The sequence below is a fragment of the Barbus barbus genome (assembly GCF_936440315.1).
Source record: "Barbus barbus genome assembly, chromosome: 11".
Classification (NCBI taxonomy): domain Eukaryota; kingdom Metazoa; phylum Chordata; class Actinopteri; order Cypriniformes; family Cyprinidae; genus Barbus; species Barbus barbus.
Window position 1 is genome coordinate 24,122,170 of NC_136739.1, and position 27,862 is coordinate 24,150,031.

A 27,862-nucleotide genomic window follows, 5' to 3' on the forward strand; every position below is an offset into this window, starting at 1 on the left:
TGTGGTTGTATTAGCTAAAGCATTGAAATTTCTCATTTCCACCATCAGGGCAATAATTAAGATTTTCCAGTCAGATCAAATCTGCCTGGAGGCTGGAAGTGGACGTGTGCCTATATCATCCAACACAAGCTGAGGAGGATAGTTTTAGTAGCCAAAGACTCCACAAATATCACATCTGGAATAGTGCAGAAATTAGTTGAGTCTGGGTTAGAAAATATAAAATAAAATAAAATAATAATTTCAAGAAAAAAAGAAAAAAAAATCCCTTAAAAAAACTTAAGGTTCTCCCATGGCCATCTCTGTCTCCTGACCTGAACCCTATAGAAGATAAGTGGTGTGAACTGAAGAGTTAGTTTCTTGTGATTTATTTTGAATGAAAGGATTTATTTCCCAAACTTCTTTGCTCATATTTACTAAGGGGGCTAATAATTCTGACCTCAACTGTATGTTGTCAATGTGCGAACATAGTCTATAAGTACTAGTCAAAATCTTACTAAAATGAGAAGCTAAAAATTAACTTGCGTATGACAGCAAGAGCAGCATTTGCACGTTTGAGCAAGGTTTATAGTATACATACATGCATCTGGTCAAATGATGCATACCTCAGCTAAGTCACGGTGCCGTTTATTGCATTTATGCTTGTGCAGATGTGACTTTCAGACAGATGATGGTGCAGTTTTAAAGGCTGTTGAGGTGTGTAAAAAGTAAAGTACAGAGTTTGGTCCAATAAACCTTTGGAAAGTCACCTACTCTAGCAAATCCCATGACACGCTCAGTATAACACGCAACATATGGGAATGAAGTCTTCTCACTGTGAGAGCAGATGACTTCGGAGCTTTCCAAGCGACACATACAGTAGATCACATGCTTATTTAGATGAAGTCATGTTGAGTTATGATGACAGAATAGACAATATGTCAAAAAGCACAGGGTCATTTGAGGTCATCCGAGAGGGCCATAAAGTTGATTTAGACAAAGTACGACAGCACTCAAAGGGAAAAAGGGGGAAAAAAAGAAAACACATTACTTCAGTGTTTCAACTTCAGTGAATACCTGCATCGCAGCAAAAAACAAAACCCAAAGAGCCAACTCAGCAACCTTCCACAGCCATGACTGAGGCAAGATTATTAATAAATATTTTTACAGCATTACAATATCTGCCCTTGAGGAAAAACGTGCACTCAAGCATTTGTTTAAAAAGAGTACTAATTATGAAAATCATATCATATTTCATCTGCGTGTACGTAATTTATTATTTTTAAACAATACATAGCAACTTTACTGCCAATATTGCAAATTTAGTAAGTGTTGAAAAACGTCTGTAAACTTATTCAGCATATTCTATAGCACTTTTACATAAATATTTATATTAAATATTTATATTATGTTAAATATTTAAATGTAAGTATATTATACAAAATTTATATTTAAAGTATGCTGTTTGGTGTACCGATTTTACAATGCTGTAGTATAACAGACTGATGAAAAACAACAGAGAGCAGAATCCCTTAATACCATCACCTCCATACATCTACATGAAAGAAATATGCATGGAATAAACTTGAAGTGAAGATTCCTGCTATGGGGTACACAAAACTCATTTCAAGGTGGATTTTATCCTGCTGCATCACAGCGAGCGAAGAGATGCACTTGGCTGTTATTCTGTATTTGTTGTAATTCAGGCATGAAAGTGTGTGTATTCATGATAGACGTATTCATTCACACCCACAGATCTGTTTTCCAGAGGGGTTGTCTGTCATCATATTAACTGCCAAGAGGTCTGTTCCACCCAGTTAACCTGCAGGTGATTGACAGAAATGAGGATCATAGCTGTTCCTTCAAAGAGATAATTAAAAAGGTAGAGAATAAAAAAAGAAACCACTTCAAAATAATTTGAAATGAGTTTCCATAAACATTTCCTTCTTCATCATACCAAAATGTATGAATAAGGGGAAAATGACCAATTATATTGTAAAATAAACCTATAGGGTCATCGAGAGCTAATAATTTAATCATACATTTACTTAGATGAGATCAAAAAGACCACTGAGTGACACGTGAAACATGAAACTAGCAAACGATTTGACCACCAAATGCAGTGACTGACCAATCAGAATCAAGAGAGCCATGTAGTTTTATAAAAGCAATAAAAGAAAGAAAAACCGTAAATTTTGCCATTGCAGAAAACCAATTTACAAAAACGAGGTAAAATCACTGCAGAGTGCAACCTCTCATGACTTATTGCTTTTATAAAATGCAGAAACAGCAATTTAATTAAACATTCCAATGTTCAAGTTAAATTTATGAATAATAATAATCATAAAACAGCCAAGGAGCCCATGCCAAACACTGAAAAGCTTATATATCCATGTATCCAAAACAGAAAGGAAAAGAAAAGGTCTGTATGAAATATAAAAAAAAAAAATGCATCCATTACCTTAGGTTGCTTTTCACAATGCATCTAATATGGCTGTTACTGACTGTAAGCTCAGTATGAGGACATATACTGCTTTGACACCTTCAGCTCAATGAAAGTACACACTCACGCTGCCAATACCTCAGGACAAACTACTACCAACACGTTCAGGCATTTTTGGCTGCTCTCTTGCATTCTATCACTCTGTTCCTCCTATGCTCGCCCTCCCTGTTTTGCAGCCCCAAACTCCAGGGAGCATTGCTTAAGGTGTTCAATTTACCACAGACAGATGGAGACTCTGTTGTTCTGATTGCATTACCATATTCCGTTCCTACTGGGGCAGTGAGTGAAAGGGGGCAGGAAAAGAGACAAAAAAGAAGCAGAGATAAAATGAGTGAGAACGAGAGAGAGATAGGGAGAAATATAGGGAAGGAGAGCAAGAGAAGGAGAGTATATACTGCCATACTACTTGCTATTTGAAATGTTGTTTGTAGTATGCATACTGTCAAGTAGTGATAAAAAGTGATAGATAAAAAATGCTGGTCCACCACTAGCGGACATAATGCATATTTTCTGGAATATCTCAATGAAAATGTTGCTTTCCATTTATTTAATCGAATGTAATGCATAAGTGATTCATCCTATACGACACAATCTCCAAGAGGTGTTGCACTACCAAGTTGGGTAGAAGTGATTTTGTTGCATACTGCATGATGAATCAACTGCTACATGAAATAATAAGAAGTAAACAGCATGTTGTATATATAGCAAGAGCACGGCAAGATATGAATATAATGTGAAACAAGCACTTGGTGATGGTCAGGAAGAGTAGAGATTTCATTAAAAAGATCTATTAAGAAAAGTCTGTGACAGCTAACACAGGAATAACAAAATTCCAAATGTTATTAGATTCATATTCTTAGCAAATACTTTGTTAGCAAAGTGACTTGCAATTAAGGGCAAAAATATACTTGTTAATCTAGCGCTAATTTATTTTCTTGTTCAAAGTTGTAACAGAGGTGGATGTGATGCAGCATATTCCTGTAATACTCTCTCACGCCTTCTTTCCTGAACACACTGAAACAGACTTAACCTGTTAAGGTGCAATTCAAATAGTTCATCTTGACAAATGATATTCACAGCTATTTGGGTTTGCAAAGCATGGGTTTCCTACACATTCACTTCCCAAGTGTGTATATATGGACATAATGTATCCATCAGGATATAAGTTTTTCTATTTTTACATCGGTATGAGCAGTGCTTGATTTGTAAATATGAAGGTGCTGGAACACAAAGGGCATAGCTGCTGTACAGGTCCCAGAACGTGCATAGAACATGTGTATATATATTGCAGGCATTGTGTTTGATGACTTGACTTACACGTTGGTGGTGAAGATGCCATAGATGAGATCCTGTTCAGGCAGGTAGAAGGTGCTCTGTAGCTCATTGTAGTAGAACGGGATTTCTCCCGACCGTGAGCAGTTGAGTCGGGCCTTTGTGAAAGTGGTCCACGTGTCTTCCAGCAAGAAGCGGCCTCCTATGTCGTTTTTACACACCCGCGCCACCCGCGAGTACACCGTCTTACCGCAGTCGTGTTCCACTGCGTTTTCCCTCAAGAAGAAGAAGGTGAAAAGACCCACGTCGTAAGCCGAGATGAAGTGAGGCTCTAAAGGAGAAGGGGAAAAAAAGCATGGCTAAACACCTTACAGACACAACAAGCATTTCAAATGGGTACATCTATAGCAGGACTCACAGTAATGCAGCATAAAGTGGTTTAAACGCCAAAACAATGACTTTACTTCCATAGCAAACTGGCCTGAATCCCTGTTCCACTCTTTCTTAATATCCGCTTATGCCTGCCTAGGACTAGAGCAGAAAACTGTGCATGTGACATTATTCTGAATACAAAAAGCTGTCCCATTGGTCCAGCTGGCACTGGTCTGGATTGCATTAGTCTAGAGTTAATATCGCACACTCTGAATAATGTTTTACCCCCAAGGCCTGTTTATTTCCCAGTCCATCCAGTAATGCATGCCACAGATATTCACCTGTAAATAGGCATGACTATAATCACTGCTCGGGCCATCGCAGCAGTTTACGAGAATGGGATTACCGTTACGCTGTGAAGCCCAGGAGAGGCATCAATAGCCATAACTGCTTTTGATTCAATTTTAAACACAATAAATACCAAATCTCAGTGGACACAGACTCAGACACAGCCCAGAGAAGCCTTTGCATACTGCAAACGATTTGCAAATGATACTGCTCTATCTGCAAAAACTGACTGCAAAAGAATTACATGGTCAAAACTAGACTGGAACTTTGTGCACTGTACCATGTGTTGGTCCAAAAATCTAAATAAGACAACATCAGCGTGTGTAAGTTTGGGGTCAACAAAAGTTTAAATCAGTTTTTATTTGATTTGATTTTAATATAAAGGAATTCATACAACGACGCACCTATAGCACATTAGCACTTTACTGTGTTTTGCATTTGTTTATATTACACACTGTTGTATTTTAATGTATGCTCTTAATTGTTTTATTTAATCTGTTTTGTCTATTATTATTGTATGTATTATTGTTTAGAGCAACACTGTAGCACTATGCCCGAGACAAATTTCCTTTCGGGGACAAATCAAGTTTATTATTCTTGTCATATTAAAGTCACAGCAAAGACTTATTAATTATTTCAAATAAATGCTGTTTCTTTGAATTTTCTATTCATCAAAGAATCCTGAAAAAAGTATCACAGTTTCCACAAAATATTAAGCAGCACAACTGTTTTCAACATTGATAGTAAGAAGAAATGTTTCTTGAGCACCAAATCAGCATATTAGAATATCTATTACTGTTTTACTGTATAATCAATAAAATAAATGCAGCCTTAGACAGTATAACATTACATTTTTACTGACCCTAAACTTTTGAACAGTACTGTATATAATACCATGGTATTAACATTCGATTCCATCCCTGTATTTTAAAAGTGAATAAATGATTACTGATGATGAATTTTCCTTAATAAAAAGTACCAAGAAGTACTATGGCACTATTGTATTTTGTATATGTAATCACATCTTTTTTAGAGTAGTCTTATGCTTATTTGGTTGGCATTTTATGTATCTGGGACCAGGAAAATACACTAGTATATGAATATTCCTCTTAGAATACAGTACAGAAGTTATATTCCAATGCTTCACTGTACCATGGTACATTTTGTAAGCAGAACCTTAAGAAGTGAACCTTAAAAAAAGATTCAGTTCTCTCTCCAGATGCATTAACTGAAGATTGTTGTGAACAAACAATTATTCTGCTTTCAGTATCAATGAGACATCATAACTACACTTCCACGCAGATCAAGGTGAAGAAAGTGGTCAGAGAGGCACAGTGAATACTAATACTGATCCATTCAACACTAGAACAATTACTTCCCAGTGACTGCATGAATTCATCAGGTTTTTTGCTAAGCTGAAATGGGCAGGGTGTGAGTGTGCTGATTTGTGAGGGACTGAACATGACAAACGGTATTTTCCTTCTTCCATGCTGAACGTACATACTGCCTCATTTCCACACCGCCACTCCATCAGGGGTCCCTTTTTGTGTGTGTTTATCTGCGAGCCGCAGTCAGGGGAAAACACTAAGCTGGGAAGTGAATTACGAGTCCCAAATAAGCACCTGAGGAGAGAGGCATGTGCTAATAGCCACGCTGCAGGCAATGATGATATTTCTCATTGAATCAGAGCTGTGCTAAAACAATATCACATCTCACTTCTGGTACGACCCCACATGGGCTCAGTGTTAAAAAAAAAAAAAAAAACATTCCGTCAGCACCTGGCACAACCGATATAATAACAGTCCGGTTGGATTCGATTGTAGACCCTTGAGGGTCATGCTGTTCTTCACTGACCCCAGTTGAGAAATAAGTTTTTAATTCACACTTCATCTCTATCAAGTCCACATCCCACTAACACACATGATTGAAAAGGTTGGCGGTTTTACTTTGGCTAAACTGCAAACTGGATTTTTAAAGAGAAATGGTGTTCCGTTGTGCAACTATTAGCAACACCACTTGATGATGTTGCTACCCATTAGCCAAATAGCTACTTTAGCTACAAAGAGAGTTTTATTTGCTACCTCACAATTCATGTTTTACTTTGGCTAAACTGAAAAAAGGCATATTTGAAGATAAATGTTATTCAGTTGTGCAACTAGTTGTGCAACTAGCAAACCACTTGATGATGTTGCTATCCATTAGCCAAAAAGCTACTTATTTACAAATAGTGCTTATTCACAGTGGATAAGTCATTTTTCATGTTCTCTTTCACTTTGAATTGTCATATTATGGAAGTAAAATAGTAAAATAGAGACTAACTTTATTCTTTCTTGTGCTGATTTTACTCAAATATGGTCACTATACAGTGTCCTCCATAAGTATTGGGACAGTTGAACATAAGGCAGATATAAAAGATTAAAAGCTATTATTTAGTTGCAGATCCCTTGCGCACAATCACAGCAGTGAGTCTGTGACCCATAGACATCACCAGACTCTTGGTCTCATCCTTTGAAATGCTTTTCCCAGCCTTTAATGCAGTCAGTTCCAGTTGTTGCTTGTTTTGGGGAGTTTCTGCCTTTACTCTCCTCTTCAGCTGGTGAAATTCATGTTCAATCGGATTTAAATCTGGAGATTGACTTGGGCAATCTAAGACTTTCCATTTATTTGCCCTTATACATTCCTTGACTGAACTGGCAGGGTGTTCTGGGTCATTGTCCTGATGCAATATGAAGCACTTCCCAATGAATCTGGTGGCATTTTCTTGAATATTGGTAGGCAAGATGGTTTTGTACCCTTCCAAATTCATTCTGCTACTTAATCATACATTAAGTCATCAGTAAAGTTGAGAGGGCCTGTTCCAGAGACAGCCATGCATGCCCATGCCACGACACCACCTCCACCATGCTTTACAGATGAGGCTGTATGCTTGGGATCATTGCAGTTCCCTTTTTTTCTCCACATTTTTGCTTTCCCATCACTTAGATAAAGGTTCATCTTTGTCTCATCGGTCCATAAACACAGTTCCAAAACTCTTCTGGCTCAACTTTGTGCTTTTTTGCAAACTCTAATCTTGCCTTTCTATTTTTGGTGCTGGTCAGAGGTTTGCATCTTGCTGTGTAGCATCTGTAATTCTGTGTCAAAGTCTCCTGAGGACAGTAGATTGTCAGAGCATCACCCCAGCTTTCTGGAAGTTGTTGGTGATTTTACAGACACGTCTTTTAGGGTTCATTTTCACAGTTTTTATGATTTGTCTGTCATCAACTGCTGTTGTTTTCTCAGCCGATCAGGTCGTTGTTGGTTGCTGGTGTCGCTGGTGGTTTCCAAACTCTTGATTTCTCCATGCCCTTTGTTTTTGCTAGAGCTCTAATTGACTTCCTCTTTTCTTTTAGCATCCGAATTGCTTGCTTTTCTCTCAAAGTCAGCTCCCTCGTCTTCATCCTGGTTTGTGTGTGTCATCATCGAATGCAAGATTCAGAATGCATCAAGTAATGGATATAACTGATACACATTCCCTGCTTTTAATATCTGAAAAATTAATGCAACAGGACACAGCTGATCACTTAGAACAGGGGTGGGCAAACTTTTTGACTCAAGGGCCACATCAAGTTTTCCACATTAAGTGAGGGGCCGCATAATGTTTATGACAAATTAAGCTTTTTTTTTTTTTTATTCTAAATTGACACTCACTTACTACTGTACTTTATGTATACTTGTACATACATGGCAGTTCTATTCTTGTACCATCTCTACCTATTTTTATGAGCACTTTATGACACACAGATAAGTTGCATTGGTGTACAAGTCAATGTATAAGACACATTTTTTTAATTTCATTCAGAAATGTAAAATAAACTAAACGTTTACAAACATTAGAAACATGTTTTTACCCCACCCTCCACAAAAAATCCTGTAAATTTAGCAGTGTTCAGAACAGAAAAAAGAATGAACATATAAGTAAAAAACAAACACAAATTATAGTGGTATTCACTATAAATATATATAATAAATGCCCAGCCTTAAATATTTACGTGAAACTGAAACTAGCGGCGTGGTTGCTGGAAAATGCACAATACAAACTCACTTGCCTTTTCTTATTCATCACCAATCCTAATGTGTGCGCTTTGCGCTTGACCTTGATTGCTTTATATAAGTCACCTTGGAAATCGCAGCACGTTTCAGATGAAAAAAAAAAAATTATAATCCAGAAAAACTGTTTGTGGAAAACAGAAGAAAGTAAAGTAAAGAAAGAAAATCTTTGCAAGATAAAATGACAAATTATTTCCATGTTTTCCCCACAATATTACAGCACCTGTGAGCAGGAGGATAACGGGATGACGATGGCGTTTGTTCTGATACTGGAAAGTTTAAAGAGCATTTTAAGCATTTTTAAAATGGTTCCAATACAAGGCATTTTTCAAAACAAATGAACACTTTCACATGTTTAAAACAAGTAACTTATTTACAATTGAAAGTGAAAGTGAAGTGACATACGGCCAAGTATGGTGACCCATACTCGGAATTCGTGCTCTGCATTTTAACCCATCCAAAGTGCACACACACAGCAGTGAACACACACACACCGTGAACACACACCCGGTGCAGTGTGTCAGTTTTGTAGCGTATATAGCTATTTTGATTTTTTATTCGCTGTGCGGCTTGAACGCACGTCCGTCAAAAATAGACTAGGCACCTATCTTTAGTGAAGCCGTGCGGAGAGCCGCTTCTGAAACGTGCCGCGGATTGACTGGGCGTGATCCGCTCCGGTGGCCGCGTCAGAGCGGCGGGGCGGTGTAAATCAGGGGTTATATACTGCACTACACGCCATCTATTGGATATTACTGATATTGCATCAAATTAGCTATTTTGGAACAACTGCCTCACGGACTAGATGAAAACGCCCGTAGTTTGCCCACCTCTGCAGATTCGTATCATTTTTAAAAATCCCTCGCGGACCGCCACAGGAGTGATAGCGGGCTGTAGTTTGGACACACCTGACTTAAAAAGACCTGTGAGGCAACTGTTTCAATACTTATGCTCACATCAGATAGAGGGATGAAACTCTAAAAGTGCTGAACTTCTTAACTGGTAAAATATCTATGTGCAGAATCACCCAATAATAAAATGTGACATTCTGTAGTTTTGTCTCATATTCACCTTTTAATCATATTTGTGATTAAAAGACTCCGCAGCCAACAGAGCAATTTTGTCTTCACTGTTCCAATACTTTTGGAGGGCATTGTATGTGTTACTACAGGTAAATGTATAAGCTTCAATAATCTTGCTTCCCTCTTTTTGTCTTTCTCTCTCCTCAAGTGTGAACCTACAGTGGAACTACAGGCCGACTGAGTGACGTGAAGCGTTGCAGCTGCAATTTCACCCTCTCTCGGTCATGAGGAATAATTACACTGCTGGATGCCTGAACGTTCATCTCCTACGCCCAATCCTAACTCTCCAACCCTTGTCTATGTCATTCTCCTTTCACCTCAACTACCCTCTGACATCTCCTCACTGTATGACTTACAGCTCTGGCATCAGAACTTTCTGCTTATTCCATTTTGACTGGCGTTGGATGAATGTTCTATGGGAAAAGGCACAGTGTCAGCAGCTGGGAGATTATTGACACCTTTTGACTTTGTGCAGGAAGTGTGCTGAGTTTAGTTTGTTTCTATCTTTGACTGGTTCCTCCCTTGACAGGCCAGGGCTGCTCTAAAAAAACTGCCTTCGCCACAAAAGATAAAATTGTGAGAGTGCAGCTTTGCTTTTCTCACTTTTTGCTAGATATCATATAGGAACTTGTCATACTGTGTGCACTTACAGAGAGTCAGAGCAAACATGGTACAGGGTTATTTTAGTTACTAAAACCATAAAAAACATTTAGTTCCTTAAAATAAAATAAATGTTAATTGAATTTTTTTTGTTGTTGTTTAAGGTAGGTTACCAAAATAACTAAAACTAAAACTAATAAATAAAAATAAATAAATATCTTAGACATATTTGAAAAAAAAAACAAAAAAAACACAATATAGATCTCAAAATATTAACAAAAATGTTAATAGTATATCAGTGATACTAAAAGAACACCGACATGGACAGCACCTGCAGAATAAAATTGTATCTTTAATATACTATTATACTGTAGTTTTTATTAATATTTTGAATTAGTTTATATTTGTAGAATTTCAGTTTTCATCTTAATTTTAGTTAACATTTTATTAATTTTGCTGTGTTTTGTAATTTTATAGTTTTAATAGGTCTATACAGTTCTTATTCATTTTATTTATTTATTTTGGTACTTCAAGTTAAACTAAAAGAAAATGAGAATTTTTAGATCTATACCGAAACGAGGAGATTATTGTGGGGGGGGGGGGGGGGGGGGGGTTATTAAAGAGACATTTGTCAAGCATGAGACTTAAGCAAAATAACAGTTTGATTTCCATTTAATTTTGTTGTCTAGGGGAAACCACTTTTCTTTCCTATGGGGAGTGCTATTAGCATACACAAAATTAAATAAAGTCTCATCAACAATTTTCTTTTGAAGAACAACATTCAGCAATTTGGCTGCATATTAGCAGGACAGAAAAAAGGAAGGGCATCAAGAGAAATGTCAAAAGTTTTCAGACGATCCCTGGAATATGAGACTATCAGACATGAGATGATGAGATTAATATACCATTAAGCCATTTGGAGTTGTACTGAGCGGTCCGCAGAGGCGGCATTCCTCCTAGGCTGCGGTAGATGACAGGGTCCCGGCCGGAGAAATCGATGACCGTGGCGGCATACAGCTCTCCGCTTTCGGTCACAACAGCCGTCGAATTATGACGGGGGTCATAGGGGCAGCGGGCCACTCCGTTCACCCTCTCCAACACTCTGCTCATGTTCCCTGCCTGAGAGGAGGATACGGTATGGATTACACACACACTTTGATAAAAGCTCCAGTTTAGGCAGCTCATTTAACTGATAGATGCTTACCTCTCTAGTGATACAAAGGGGCTGGAAGGCATTTGTACCGCAGGTGATCACCTCTGTCTTGTTGACAAGCAACACCCGGATGTAGTTTTGACACTCCACCTGCAGGAGCAGATGCACTTGACAGTATGACAATAGCAGTGGCATGTTCTATATATATATACTGTATATATATATATATATATATATACAAAGCAAATTTAAGCTTTGTATATATATATTTAGATAAGCACCCTAAAGCCACTGAGGCATAAAGCCACGTGCCTTAAATTAACAGCTAAGGGAACAGACTGTGATTTGTACTGTCTATTCAAGACTGCCACCATGTTGGTTTAAAGTTCATCATTTACTGAAAAAGTGAGCAGCAGATCAGTCGAAGCAGAAGATGTGCATCATTCTGGAAAATAAGGGAACAATGGCACTGCTTTTGTTAATGACAATAATAAGTTACATAGGAAAAAAGTCAAACTAGGTTTTAGTGTTGGTTAAAAGAGCCTGTCTTTAGATCCATTCTAAAAAGCTAAGCTTTTTCTGGCAATGCTTTAATCTGCTAGTGGATTTTTCATTTTGCCTTTCGCATTCAGTGAATGATACGCTCAAGAAAGAAAATACTGACCTCTGGGCTTTAAAATACTGAATAAGTAAGCTCAACATATTGCCCTCCCACAAACCTCAACAATACCCGACCCCTCTGGCCAATGGGCTGTCAGCGTTTTAAAAGAAATGTGCCTATTCAACAGAGAACCTGGGGGTTTAAAGTTACCTCCGTCTTCCCTTTGCTTTGACAGGACCTCCTGGTGTCTTCGTCTGGGCCCCATTCCGTTGCCTAGGAAACCAAAATAAACCCCGAAAAAATGACTTGCCTTGATTCTCAGTTGCCCGGCAGCTGTTTGCAATAAAGCAGGAGCCAGGTTATGCAACTGTTGATGATAATATTGCATTTAGCCAGATGCATCAAAAGACATTAACCTTATTGTTGTGTTTATTGTGTAAACAGCATGATAAGTGGGCCAGCGGCTTAAAAGGGTGAGGTAACTAGACAGTTGGAAGACCAGATGCAATTTACATGTAAATACCATCCCCTAGTCTCATTCAAGCACAGAGACCTCGTCGTCTTCTCTTGTTTTTTTTCACCAGCGCAAGCTACTCCATTTTCCTCTGCCCAATTATGCCCCCTTAGAGCTGCATGTCCAGCCAACAATAATAGAGGTAGCACTTAAAATCTGCAGTCCTGCTGTCTTAAGGTGGGCATGTGCACAATCACGCGCACACTTTTACAAATTATTCAGATAGAAGCACAAAGCTACCACCTTTGTCTCTCAGCTTGAGGTCCCATTGGTTTCAGATCTTGACTGAAGCTCTAAATAATAATAATAATAATGAATAATTTGTTACATTTATATAGTGCTTTTCTGGGTACTCAAAGCGCTTTACATGGAAGGGGGAATCTCGTCATCCACCACCAATGTGCAGCATCCACCTGGATGATGCGATGGCAGCCATATTGCGCCAGAACGCCCATCACACACTAGCTTATTGGTGGAGAGAAGACAGAGTGATGTAGCCAATCAGTGTATGGGAATGATTAGGAGGCCATGATGGTCAGAGGCCAATGGGCAAATTTGGCCAGGATATAAATATAGTCCATTTGTTTGTATGGCCCACTAAGGTTCAAAGGAAATATTTGGAACATAAGAAAACATTCAATGTGGAAAAGCAGATAAAGCTGATGGTAATTGGTTTAGTGTATTAATAACCAATCGCAATTTCCTCTTACATGACCTGCCATGCTGTGGCTCAAGTGAGCTCTTTCTGATGGGACTGAATCATAATTATTGTGAACATTTGAACCTGGAGGAATTTTATATGGCAAAGCAAGCAGGAAGAGAAATAGACAACTTCATTGCATAAATTCATGAACAAGCTTCAGAAACGAAGTTGGTGTGCCTAAGAGAGATTTGAGATATTCTCGGTTCATTTTTCCCACATGCCAATTAAATACGGCAAATATAGCCCACAATGTTGTATTTGGATTTGATTAAGTTGAGCATTTTCATGCAGATTGGATAAGTGAGACCAAGAATGACGGCAAAGTCAAGGCACAATTAATAGCGAAATCAAAAACCGATAAACTATTAAGCCCAAAGTGAAATAACATTCGTCATACTGAACGAAAGGACATTTGGATTATATCTAATAGATCGGTGAGTTGATGTAACTGGATAAAGAACAATACATCAATCAAGATGAAAATTCAAAAAGACTTTGTCCTACACCACAGCTCTCAAATGGCATTTGTATTTCTAAATAGGATAAACACAAGAGCATTTTGTCATCATTGACATTGACATGTCTCGACGCAACATGTGAAATAAGATTTGAGAACTATTGCAGAGGCCAATATTTTTTCATCAAATTAAGAGCTCGCCAGCAATCACTTGGTGGAAAAGAGTTCTTGAATCAAAACTTTCAAACCTGAAGAAAGTCATAAGGGCTGCAAACTACATGAGGATGAGTAAATAATGGTAAAACTTCCATTTGTGGGTGAACTGACCATTTAATACTGAGAAACTGCCTGGATTTTTTAATGGTTGCATGTATAGATTTAGCTACCTCCTTCCTGCCAGTCAAAGCAGTTAACAGCACCAAAGTTGTCAGGTACAACAATGCCACCCAGATCTGGTGCTCTTTTGTTTGTGTTTGCATTCATGTGTGTTTCAGGACTGAGACATGTTTGTGATGGATGCCTAAGCGGTGAGTCATCGTTCAGGTCATTAACATCTTGTCTGTGAGCCCCTGTTTTCTGGAAGAATCCGTCAGCTTAACCCTGACCTTAGCCACGGCAGTCCCTCTCTTCACACCACACTGGAACAATGCCAGCCCTCCAATGCTATTCCCAAAGAGCATTCTGAAGAGGCAGGCTATGAAAAGCACACTGTATGCCATGTTTGGTGAAGGCTTGAATGTGAAGTTGGAAACCCTGCCACCGATGGGGGGCCAGAATCCACCAGGCTGGGGTGGATGGTGATGGGAGAGCTTTTCACTGGTGGGAGGTTTGAACCTTTGAATGATAAATTACTTTTGACAAGCGTTATGCCAAAGAGGATGAGGTAATATATAGATTAAAAGCATGCAGAGGTAATGATGTAACTGTTTGTTCATTAAGCCAGGGTTCCCTTCCAGGAACTCGAGCTGCGTCGAAAGCGCTAGGGGAATTCCTCCAGCGTGACCACGCTCTGACCAGAGTGTAATCTGTCCAATGGATGGGCGAGGCGTCATAGACCAGTGACGTCACCGACCGGGAAGCATAAAAGCAGGTGCGGTGGAGCCGGCGTTTGCTTTTTGTCATTCAGCAACCACTACTCTGTCTGTGTGTCTGTCTTTTGTGTTGTGAGTCTTATTTAGTGTTGTTTGTCCTAGCTCAATCACTTGAATTTGGCTCCAGCAATATGTGCAAGCACTTGGGCGATAGCAGATCGTATTACGGGTTGTGTGTTCCTCCCTACACACGTTATATCACTGCTGGGGATACACGCAGTCTGTGTGTGGTCTGCTTGAGAGCAGAGCACGCAGATTTAGGTTGTCCGTCTCCCCCCATTGCCCTCGGGAGACCAGTCTGCCTACCCTGCCAGAGTTCCAGGGCGCAGCTGGCTCCAGCTAGCGATGTTCTCAGTTTCTTCTGCCCCGAAGTGTAGCGGAGCTAAGAAGCTCGCCACCCCTGCGGGGGTCTCTAGAGCTCCTGAAGCGGAGGACCGGCAGGAGACGGCCGAGCCAGCAGCTCTGGGTACATCAGAGGCCAGTCTCGAGAGACTGGTTCCCTTAGTAGACCATTTAGGCAGCGTGGAAACTACTGCCAAATGGATCTCATTGGGTCCTACGTGCTGTAGAGAAAGGCCTTTGTATTCAGTTTGGCGCTCCGCCACCGCCTTTCAACAGTTCATTCCTGTTCATTCCTGCCATTCCCACGTGTGTGGGCCCCCAGCAGGCTCTGATCATGGAACAGGAAGTAGACACTCTCTTGAGGAAGGAGGCCATCGAGGTGGTCCCTCCTCACGGAAGAGAGTCCGGGTTCTACAGCCGGTACTTCATTGTCGAAAGAAGGATGGTAGATCTGCATCAGTTGAACCGCTCAGTCATGTGACTGAAGTTCAAGGTGCTTACACTCTTCAGTCGTGTCTCAGGCCAAGTCCGAGGACTGGTTTGTCACGATAGATCTGAGGACGCATTTTTCACGTCTCCGTCCATCCCTCTCACGGGAAGTCCCTGAGGTTTGCTTTTGGGGGCAAAGCTACCAATATCGGGTTCTTCCCGTTGGCCTTGCACACTCACCCCGCACTTTTACATCAACGATTGGTTGATTCTAGCTCGATCAGAGCAGGTGGCGATTCGGCATCGAGATGTCGTTCTCGCGCACATGAAGGGGTTGAGACTGAACGCCAAGAATGTGTGCTTTCTCCAGTATAAAGAACCACTTATCTTTGCGTGGTGTGGGATTCAACCACGATGCAGGCACGTATGTCTCCTGCTCGGATCGAGTCGATCCGCACCTCAGTCAAGAGAGTGAAAGAGGGCCAGTCACTCACTGTCAAGCAGTTTCAGAAACTGTTGGGGCTCATGGCAGCTGCGTCCAACGTGATAACTTTTGGCCTGCTCTACATGAGACCCCTACAGTGGTGGCTCAAGACCAAGATCAAGGTCACGCAGCGATGCCTACGTGCCTTAGACATGTGGAGCCAAGCTTGGTTCTTGTTTCAGGGCCCGGTGCTGGGAGTTTCTTGTCGCCGCGTAATGCTAGCGACGGACGCATCCCTCACAGTGCTGGAGGTCCTGCAGGCCCGTTTCTCCGCAGGGGTAACTCACTCCACCCTGAAGGTTTACGTGGCGACTTTTCGGCCTACTACGCCCTTCTCGGTGGCCTTACAGTGGGTCGACACCCCCTGGTTACGTTTCCTCCACGGTGCGCTGAGGCTGAGGCCTCCTGTACGCCTTTGGGGAGCCCGACCAGAAGCTTAATTGTATATGCCAAGCGGGGTCTGCCTGCTTCTAGCAGACCCTTAGTCTGTGGATTGTGGATACTATTTCTCTGCTTATGAATCCTCAGGAGTATGGCGGCCTCCAAGGCCCTTCTGGCAGGAGTTTCGATGCAGGATATCTGCAATGCTACGGGTTGGTCCACGCCCCTCACCTTTGTTCGGTTCTATGACCTTGATCTTAGGGCCACTCCGGGCTCTTCTGTTCTTTCACCCTCGCTGTGCTCCTAGTGATACACACAGGGCAGGTACTTGGAAGTCTGGTGGCGTGGGCATCTCGTTCCCCTAACGCTTTTGCCGCAGCTCGAGTTCCTTCAGGGAACCAGGGTTACATACGTAACCCGAGACGTTTTTCAACCTTATACCCCAATAACACCATCAGTACGGTTCAAGTACCCTGTCATAAACACCAGCAAGAAATGTGGTCTTACACTGGATTTCATTTAGCTTTTAATTAATTAATTTTATTACTACTACTACACTTTAATATTTTTGAATTATCAATAAAATAAAATAAAAATAAAAAATCATATAAAATAATAAAGCAAAACAAAAGAACACAACACAACAAAATAAAACAAAACACAACACAACAACATAACAAAACAAAATAACATAAAATATTCTTTTTTGAATAGAAAATAAAAAAAACATTTTTGCAAATAATTTAAAAAGTCTTGGTTGTCACTGTAAAATTAATTCCTTTACATTAATTTATTATTAAAATAAAATAAAATAATGTTATTATTATTAAATAAATAAAATAATGGTTATTATTATTATTAATTATTACTATTATTCTTATTAGAATGATTTCAAAAACAAATAATTAAAAATACCTACAATGATTCACTTTTAAATAAAAACAGTCAATACTGTTTGTGAAAAATAAACTCAAAGTAGCTTCCTCTTAAACTGGAGCGGTTTGAGAAAAAAATAGAGACATATGCTAAGAAAGATAAACGACAGTTTCACATCCCTACAATGCTTGAATAACAAACGATGCACCATAAAGTAGTCCAAAATGCACTTTTTTTTCACTGGGAATAGCTGTTAAACTCCCTAAAGGGGATAAAAGATGTTGAAATCACAGATGAGCATCCATTTGGCCTACAAAGCTGTCAAAGGGAAAATCACAGTGAGGCATGTGTGCTGAGACTGTGCAGTCTAATGTGGCTCTGCAATTGGATCTCGCTGGTCTAATGAGGCCACTGCACTGTGTATGTGCACTAGCTCAGAAATCACACTCGGCACCACTATTTGTGGCATAATTACTCAAACTTCATATGTTCTAATAACAGTGGCGGCACCAAGCGCCCTGCCCCTGGCATCCTCATGAAATAGTATCATGAATTTTTCATGGAGGGATAAAATAGTTGGGATTTATTTATACATAAATTAGTGAGGCACAGAAACAACGCCGGGCTAGAAAATGCATTCCATTCACATCAAGTATTGAGAAAATGCTAATACGAGCACAAGATAGGGCAGGATGGTGGAGAATTACACAGTTTGCAAGCTCTGTGCTTCCGTTGATAAAGCTATTGTCTCACTGGCACATTACAAGTGTTATAACTGAAAAGCATATCATGGGACACTGCACCTGTCCTCAGGCCACCTCCAAGCACTTGTTACTCATCATTAAGAAGACACCATTTTAAATCAGTCTTCTCACAAGATGTTGACAAATTATTTTTTTTAAAGAAAAATAGTCATAAAATGTATCTCAATCATAAAAGGGCATAAAACTGCATGATTAATATAACCTTTTTTGTTAATTAATTATATAAAATGAATAATTTAAACATACACAGCACAAGGGATCATTATAAACAAACTAAAGCATATATTAAAGCAAAGAAAAAAAAATCAAATACAGGTTTGGCTCAAACTAAACTTTCCGGGCTAAAGTACAGGCCTCTGGACACTGATAGCACTTTTTACAATTTCATGTGAACTTTGTATATGAATTTTACCACAAATAGATTTTCCAAAAGGCTTATACTTGGTTGAATAAACTGAACACTGCACGTTTCAAAATTAAAATGCAACGCGGGTGTTTTTATATGAATGTATCTTTGAAAAGAACCGACCGTGTTCTTCAGAAAAGCTTTGATGTCATTTACATTTTGTCTTTCCTAACGTTTGTGCCGTTACCGGGGAATCCCCTATATCTCCTGCTCCAACAGCGCCTCCTGCTGGCAGACAATCAATTTGCATTTGCAAGTCTGTGGGAAACACAAGTGTCTGTCAGCAAACATAAACAAAAAGCTTCAGAACTGTTTTGAGAAGGTGCTTAAGTTTTGAGCCATGTATTATTACTATGAATTAGGCTACAACAACTACTACTATTACTATCTTGTGCCCTGCAATAATCATTTACTCAAACTCCCTTTTATTAGATAAAGGGAAAAAAAGAGAAAATCGGCCAAACATAAATAAAAAAAATCAGCAAAAAAAAAAAAAATGGTCATTGGCTGCCCTGATTTCTAAATATCGGCACCGGCCAGAGAAAAACCATTATCGGTCGACCTCTACTGCTGACACTTAAATGAATTGTTTTGCCACTTTTGCACTTGTTATTAATGTATTTTGAATGCAAATGGTACTTTTTTTCCAAAAAAATGTGTTTATTTGTTATGCATGTTATGTATGTTTATTAAAAACAAGTTTGTAATAACCAATTGTTCCGGTCCAGACCTTTGACACTGATGAAAATTCAGATTTGGACCTTTGAATGTAGACTTTGAGAACCCCTGATCTAAAGCATCAGCAAAATGGAATAAAGAAAAGAAAAGAAAAGAAAAGAAAAGAAAAGAAAAGAAAAGAAAAGAAAAGAAAAGAAAAGAAAAGAACTAAGTGTTACATGTTGGGTTTTTTGTGACTGTTCCATGTCGGGTTTTCTGTTTTCCCCTGTGTCCTAGTTCAGTTTAATTAGTCATTGTGTACACCTGTCCTTCCCAATTATCTGCCCCTTTATAAGTTCCTGTGTTTGTTAGTCTCACTGTTGGTTATTGTTTCTATTATGGATGTGTGTGCACTCCCGTGAATGTATTCTGCTCCTGGATTCCTGATTAAAGGAAAGTATATTGTCTATGCTCGTCGTGCGCTCTTTGTTCCGCACAGCACCGTGACAGAATAACCGACCAAAACAGCAAGTTTGCGGCGTTTTTCCCCCGTTTTATTTTCCCGGTTTTTGCCAAGTTTTTTATTTTTTATTATGGATCCCGCTGTCCTCGTCATCCTGCTGGAGCAGGGGGACCGCTCTCTCGAGGACCACACCGAGGATTTTTTGTTCCTGGCCAACTTAACACACTTCCCGGACTACTGCCTCTGCACGTTCTACAAAGCTGGACTTAACATCACCACACGTAGGCAGTTGTCCGGGGACGGTCCTCGAGAGAGCCTCGCCGCCTTTATCGAGTGGGTGCTGGTGTCTTGCAAATCGCAACTCACCGTGGACCTCGCAGAGAATGACATCAGCCCCACTCGGGACCCAGCGCCCAGTCCACTACCACCCCGCAGCGCGGAGCTGCCCGAGCCCACCGCAGACGGAGAGCCAGAGCCTGCCGCGGTCGTTGAGCCATCGCCATCAGGAGCGACAGAGCTGCCGATCGTCCCGGAGCCCGAGCCCCAAACGTCTGACCAGGTGCGAGAGCCGACAGTGCATCCGACGGTGGAGAAAGTTGTGGAGATCGCAGGGGCGATGGAGCGCCCCGCCCACAGCACCACCGCTGAGGGTGAGCATGAACTGGACCTGGGTAACCTCATTGACTTCCACTCTGACACGATCATCCTTAAGCCAGCTCCTGTATTGAACTTCTGGGGAATTATCCCACCCGACCTCCCTCTCCCACCGCCTCTCATTGATCTGGTTCCTACTCCAACACCCTCATCACTGGAGTTCGTCAGCCCCTCTGCTCACCCTCAGCTCACCATCTGTGGCGTGGGCTCGCCGCTGGTCTGCCGATCTCCAGCTCTGTTGGCGTTGAGTCTGGAGGATCCCTCGTCTCCGCCCTCAGCCTCCGAGACCCAGACTCCGCCTCAGTCCGGCGACCCTGCGGCTCCACCATGCCTTCAAGCTCCCTCGGCTCCACCGGATCCCGTCTACCCACCAGCTCCACAGGGCTCCCTCGTCCTTCCGGCTCCGCATTGGTCAGTCGTCCCCCTACCTGCACCTCAGGACTACTCTCCTTGGGCTGCGCCCCGTCCCTTCGTCCCTCCGGCTCCGTTGGGCTCCTCCTTCCCTCCTGCTCCACCTATGTCCTCTGTCGCTCCGGCTCCGCCGCGGCCATCCGGATCTCCGCCTGCGCCGAGGTCGCCGAAGACATCTGCTCCGCCTTGGACCTCCGGATCTTCGGCGTCACCCTGGCTCTTCGGCTCTCTGTCTCCCCCTCGGGCTCCACCACCACCTGCTCTGCCGCCGTTGGTCGGTCCCATGGAGTCGGCGGTCCCTCCTCCACCATGGCTCCTCCCTCCGTTGGCTCCCCCGTGGGCCACCATCTGGACTGTGGCCTGGGTCGTCATCTGGCTCCTCCTGTTCCTGGCTCCCCCTTGGCTCCTCCCATCCTCCACTCCCCCATGGACTTATTGTTTGGACTCTCTGATGTTTATTCCCTGCCACCCTCCGGTTCCACATCCTCCTCCAGATCCCCCACCCGCCCTCCTCAGTTGTTATGTTACGGCGTGAGGCCACGCCTTGCCGGGAGGGGGCGATATGTTACATGTTGGGTTTTTTGTGACTGTTCCATGTCGGGTTTTCTGTTTTCCCCTGTGTCCTAGTTCAGTTTAATTAGTCATTGTGTACACCTGTCCTTCCCAATTATCTGCCCCTTTATAAGTTCCTGTGTTTGTTAGTCTCACTGTCGGTTATTGTTTCTATTATGGATGTGTGTGCACTCCCGTGAATGTATTCTGCTCCTGGATTCCTGATTAAAGGAAAGTATATTGTCTATGCTCGTCGTGCGCTCTTTGTTCCGCACAGCACCGTGACACTAAGCCAGTGAGTCGCTTTGTCAAAAATACTTTTGCACATAATTTCTTAGGATATACAGACTTATATACAGAATTATTACATAATTTTCCTTTTAAACTGCTAAAAAGTCTTAATCATTATTGTTTTTTAATTTCATATAGATATAGAATCTGTAGGAGACATTTCATTTTTGAAAAAAATATATATATTTAATTTTTTTTAATCTTAAATTAAGATAAATTTTCTTCTTATACTTAATATCAAGGCAAGTATTTTTAGCAATCTCACAAACAATTGTTTTAAATAAATAAACAAATAAATATTTTTCCTCCTCTTAGACAGTTCACTTCTCTTGTAAATTTATTTTTAAAAATGTTTAGATATTTTTCCAGAAGTCAAAAATACCACTGACTAATACTTGATGTGAAGGGCTTGAGTTTGCATGAGCACTCCCTTCCCTCCAAAACTAGACTGGTTTGGGATGAAAACGTCATTTGCATACTCATTAAGGAGGCCCCTGATTAAAGTGTGATGGCTCCGCCCCCATCCAGCCGGCTGGAGCAGCGAGGCTATCCGTCTCATTGGCGGATCTTCAAGATTTGTGTGCTTCAATAGGCAAGCCGAGGCACCGCCCTGTTTTGTCCTTTAACAGAGTGCCCTATTCAAGCGGCCCCATCCCCATTTACCGCCACCCTCAAAGATGTGACATGACTCCCAATATCTTCGCCTCATTGTCTAAGAACGCTGAACCTTACACAAGAGGGCGCAGATATGCTCTCTAGCATCTCCTCCTTCCCCCATGACATTCCCTGAGCTGTCTCTCTCTCACTTCACATTCCAGCACCATATTCACCATCAGAAAAATAGAGGCAGCGTTGCATGGGGGTGAATAAGGGTCCTGCCTGGTTTTGTCTAGAGACGTGTGTGTGCCCAGGACATGCAAATAGTGAGCCCTTTGAAGGTTCAAAGCTGTGCCGTCTGAACGCATTTACTTGGGGCTGGAAAAACAGGATGAGAACTGAAGCAACAGGTCAGTGTCTAATGCACAGCTCTAACAATGCGGTTGCACTACAACAACGGGATAAAAGCATCATCGCACACACAGTAAAGTTGTATGTGTGGACATGAGTGATGGCTTTAATTTAAGAAGGCCATTTTGATTGAACCCAACTGCCTCAGCAAGTTACAAAACTCCCAAGCAAAAGAGCAATGATGTGAGAGACTGAGGCACCACGACGCCGCAGTACTTTTCTCATCCAGGTTTGAGTGCCCTTTTAAGCATAAATCACAATAAATTTGGTTCAGTTTATTCTTAAAAGAAGAAAAATATTTTGTTTTCCATAAGGGAAAGAAAAAATATTAATTATACATACTCTAAAAAAAAAAAGTCATATTATCTTAATTTTTTTAATATTTCATTTTACTGGAAAGCAAAAAAAAAACTCATTAAGATGTTTAAATACTTGCCATCTGCTGTCCAATAATAGTCATATATTTGAAGCTACAGCAACATAAAAAGAGGGATGAGTAAAAAATTAAAGCAAAGCCTGAAAATTGCCTTCATTGTTTAATTTTACCCCATGTCAAATGTACTTGTGACACAAACTTGCATAGGATAAAGAATCTGTGTGTGTGGTGTAAATGTAAAAAACATAACATACATTTACTTTAGAAATGTACTTGAATAAGATATTAAAACTTTACTTTTTATTTTCTTACCCCACTGGCATATATATTTTTTTTTAAATAAATAAATATTCCCAGAGAATAATGTATATGTTCTTATATCTTATTATCTGTAAATTTATTTTTAAGATGTTTAGACATTTTACCAAGTCAAAAATACTGATTAATATATTATTTAAAATATTATATAAATATTATTATTATTTATTATATATTGTTTTATTCATTGTTTGTAGTATTGGACATTTGACAAAAATATATTTAAAATGTAACAATAACACGTTTAGGAGTTTAAAAAATTTACTTTTACTTTTTTTGACTTTTTATCCAAATACAAACTGACAAATGACACATTCAAAAATCTTTTGTGATTAAACATTTTTGCAAGTAATTTTGTTAACAAGACTAGCAGTGGGTACAGATGCCTGCTGCAAGTCAAGTGAAATCATTTTTTCTTTAAAAAGGCATTTCCCATTGGGTTTCTTCGTCTCCTTCCATTGTCTATATGTCACAAATTAGCCCACCAGTGGCAAAGACTGCATTAATAATTCAATCTGGGCAAATTGCAGAGGGAAATTAATCATGAGTGGGTAGGATGAAATCAGCCCAGATTCATCAAACTCTGAGGTCAGAGAGTTGAAATTTGCACCTTGGGCGACCGCTGAGTTATCATATCAAAAAGAAGACGCTTAGCGTTGCTTTTCCTCATTTTGATCTCTAGTCTGGAGCATCCTTTTCCTAAGGCCTCAGCCGTCCCACGAGAGTCGGAATATGAAAAATGTAGCATGCCTCATAGCTGCCGCCGTGATCCTGCGAGCCTCTGTCAGATCATTAGAATAAATGAGAGCAGCAGCCACCATTGTGCTCATGCATTTCCATCTGTTGAGCCGGATGCTGTTTCATAATCACCGCAGAGTATTTGTGAACACTGAACATATTTCTCTAACCAAAACAACACCAGAGCAGAATCTAAACAGCTCTTGTTCCCAGCTGCTATTTGCTCACGTCGGGTACTTCCTGTTTTATTAGTTACAGCTGAAGGGGGCAGTCCCCTCTTGACCACAGGGGTCGCCATCCAAAACAGCTGTAACAATGTCTACTGAATGCATTCGGCAAGCAGCGCTCTCACGCCATTGTCTGTTGACAGAGAGCAGAGACCTCTGTCTTGTCAATGCAGAGACTGATGTCTCGGATGTTTGAATTTTGGATATAGACTGACCAGTGTACCTTTCAGAGCAAATGTGTGGGAATTCTGTGAATGCAGTATTATTGACCTCTGTTTCAGGCTATTGTACAAACACAGTGAGGATGGGAAAGATGGGGAGAATTTATGATCAGCCATACTTTCATATGTCTTGTCCAATGGAGTCCAATGCCGTTTTGGTCATTGTATAGACAGAAAAATAAATACAGTGATGTCGGTTGGCTTTATCGGTTGGAGAAAAGCATCTGATTGGGTTCTTCATGCTTTGTGCTCTGAAATGGGACAGGACCTTCAAAAGATTCCTCATTCTTTACACAGCCTTTACAGGTCTTGATAGCCACAACACTGTGAAATAGCAATAGAAAAAAAATCAGAAGTAAATTCTTAAGGTGGCACACTGTAGAGCCGCACAATGAAAGGTTAATCTTAAATGCTCTTATCTTGGCCATGCCAAATGCTCTGAAATTACACCAGAAGGAAACTATCTATCTATCTATCTATCTATCTATCTATCTATCTATCTATCTATCTATCTATCTATCTATCTATCTATCTATCTATCTATCTATCTATCTGTCTGTCTGTCTGTCTGTCTGTCTATCTGTCTGTCTGTCTATCATTCTGTCTGTCTAAATGTCTTTACTTTTTTTCGATTTACCGTTTTTCTCAATTGCTTTGGCACATTTTTCGAAACATTCTCTAAACTGTGAGTGCAAATGTCACAACTGTTTGCTGGAACTTCATAACTTTATTGTATGTCTGCAAAATGTAGTTACTCACCCAAAACATTTCATTCATGCTTCAAAACCTAGTTATCGTGTCAGTAATTTGGCCACGGTCACCAAAATATAAAGTATATACAAAATATGTATTTTTGTCATCGCGTGAGCCACACTGGTCAAAATGTTTAGTTCCCTTCCAGGAACTCGAGCTGCATCAAAACGCTATGGAAACGTCTTCAGCGTGACCGCGCTCTGAATCACATGTGTAATCTGTCCAATGGAAGGGCGAGATGTCACGAGCGGGTGACGTAATCGACCAGGAAGCATAAAAGCGTGTGCAGTGGAACCGGCGTTTGCTTTTTGTCATTCAGCAAACGCTATTCTCTGTGTGTGTGTGTGTGTGTCTGTCGATCTGTATTGCGAGTCTTATTTAGTGTTGTTTGTCCCTCACAATCACTTGAAATAAGCTCCACAATGTGTGCAAGCACTTGGGCGAGAGCAGATCGCATTACAGGCTGTATGTTCCTCCCTGCAAACGCTAAATCACTGCTGGGGATACACACAGTCCGTGTGTGGTCTGCTTGAGAGCAGAGCATGCATAGTCAGCTCATTCCTAGAAATGACGTGGGTCTGAGGACCATCGTTTCAATAGGAGGCTTCAGCTGAGGCAGTCCTGATGCTGTGGCCCAGGACTTATGAGTGCAGGCCCCTCTGGGGAAGAGCGTGTTACGCCGCATTACATGGTGTCCGTCTCTCCTCAGTGCCCTCAGGAGATCAGTCTGCCAACCCTGCCAGAGTTCCAGGGCGCAGCTGGCTCCAGCGAGCGCTTCTCTCAGTAACTTCCACCCGGAAATGTAGCAGAGCTGAGAAGGTCGCCACCCCTGCGGGGGTCTCTAGAGCTGCTGGTTCGGCCGTCTCCTGCCAGTCCTCCACTCCAGGGCACCGAGCTAGCAGCTCTGAGTACACCAGAGGACAGTCTCGAGAGACTGCTTCCCTTAGTAGACTATTTGTTAGCGTGGAAACTACTGCCAAATGTGTCTCAGTGGGTCCTGCACACTGTAGAGAGAGGCTGCAGAATCCAGTTTGGTTCTCCTCCGCCTCAATTCAACGGGGTGAATCCCACTCTGGTGGGCCCCGAGCAGGCTCTGGTAATGGAACGAGAAGTAGAGTACTCTCTTGAGGAAGGAGGCCATCGAGGTGGTCCCTCCTCACGAAAGAGAGTCCGGGTTCTACAGCCGGTACTTCATAGTTCCCAAGAAGGATGGAGGATTGCGTCCCATTTTAGATCTGCATCAGTTGAACTGCTCTGTCAGCAGACTGAAGTTCAAGATGCTCAAACAGGTCGTGTCTCAGATCAGGTCCGAGGACTGGTTTGTCACGATCAATCTAAAAGGATGCATACTTCCACGCCTCCACCCTTCTCACTCACAGGAAGTCCCTGAGGTTTGTTTTGGGGGCAAAGCTTACCAATATCGGGTTCTTCCCTTTGGCCTTGCACTCTCACCCCGCACTTTTGCATCAACGATTGGTTGATTCTACCTCAATCGGAGCAGCTGGCGATTCAACATCGAGGTGTTGTTCTCGCGCACTTGAAAGAGCTGGGGTTGAGACTGAACGCCGAGAAAAGTGTGCTTTCTCCAGTTCCGAGAACCACTTATCTATGTGTGGTGTGGGATCCGACCACGATGCAGGCACGTATGTCCCCTACTCGGATTGAGTCGATCCTCACGTCAGTCAAGAGAGTGAAAGAAGGCCGGTCACTCACTGTCAAGCAGTTTCAAAAACTGCTGGGTCTGATGGCAGCTGCGTCCAACGTGATATCTATTGGCCTGCTGTACATGAGACCCCTACAGTGGTGGCCAAGGGGTTCTCCCAGAGAGTAAACCCACTTCGCATTCAAGGTCACGCGGCGATGCCTACGTGTCTTAAACATGTGGAGACGTCCTTGGTTCTCGTCTCAGGGCCCGGTGCTGGGAGCTCCTGGTTGCCGCGTAATGCTAGCGACGGATACATCCCTCACCGGTTGGGAAGCGGTCATGAGTGGCCACCCTGCCCGCAGTCTGTGGAGTGGTCGCCATCTCACATGGCACATCAACTGCCTGGAGATGCTGGCCGTGTTTCGAGCACTCAAACACTTTCTCCCAGACCTAAGAGACTACCATGTGTTGGTGCGCAAGAGAGCAGACATCCTGTCGAGGCAGGGGCCGAGGCCCGAGGTCATCCAGCTCCACTGGGACTGGATGCTATGGTACAGACTTGGCAGAAGCTTTGTCTGTATGCCTTTCCCCTGATTGCTCTGCTCCTGGGATTTCTGGCAAGAGTGCACCGGGACGAGGTCAGTCTACTACTGGTAGAACTATTCTGGCCGGGCCTAGTATGGTTCTCGGACCTGATTTCTCTCCCCGACGGCTCTCCATGGGAGGTTCCTGTCAGGAGAGATCTCCTCTCACAGGCGGGGGGACACTATCATCCAGCACGCACGGAGCTGTGGAAGCTGTGGGTGTGGCCTCTGAGGAGGCACAGCTCATAGCTTCCGGTCTCTCAACCGAGGTTGCTGAGACCATCCTCCAATCCAGAGCTCCCTCTACGAGGATACTTTACACCCTGAAGTGGAAACTTGTCACTTCATGGTGCGTAGACCGCCACCTCGACCCAGTTAACTGCCTGAATGGTACAGTGCTGGAGTTCCTGCAGCCCTGTTTCTCCGCAGGGGTAACCCACTCCACCCTGAAGGTTTACATGGCGGCTTTACTGGCCTACCACGCCCTTCTCGGTGGCCTCTCAGTGGGTAGGCACCCCCTAGTTACA

At 41.8% G+C, this 27,862-nt stretch overlaps 1 protein-coding gene across 1 annotated transcript in view; it reads right to left on the reverse strand.

Annotated features, from left to right (window-relative positions):
* Positions 1–27,862, reverse strand: part of LOC306876664 (semaphorin-5B-like) — a 149,673-nt gene that overhangs the window by 37,260 nt on the left and 84,551 nt on the right. Inside the window, exons 6-9 of the mRNA XM_079428003.1 lie at positions 12,201–12,263; positions 11,441–11,539; positions 11,142–11,355; positions 3,797–4,082 (exon numbers count right to left, since the gene is read on the reverse strand). Of these exons, the coding sequence (XP_079284129.1) occupies positions 3,797–4,082; positions 11,142–11,355; positions 11,441–11,539; positions 12,201–12,263 (662 nt within the window). The remainder of the gene's footprint in view (positions 1–3,796; positions 4,083–11,141; positions 11,356–11,440; positions 11,540–12,200; positions 12,264–27,862) is intronic.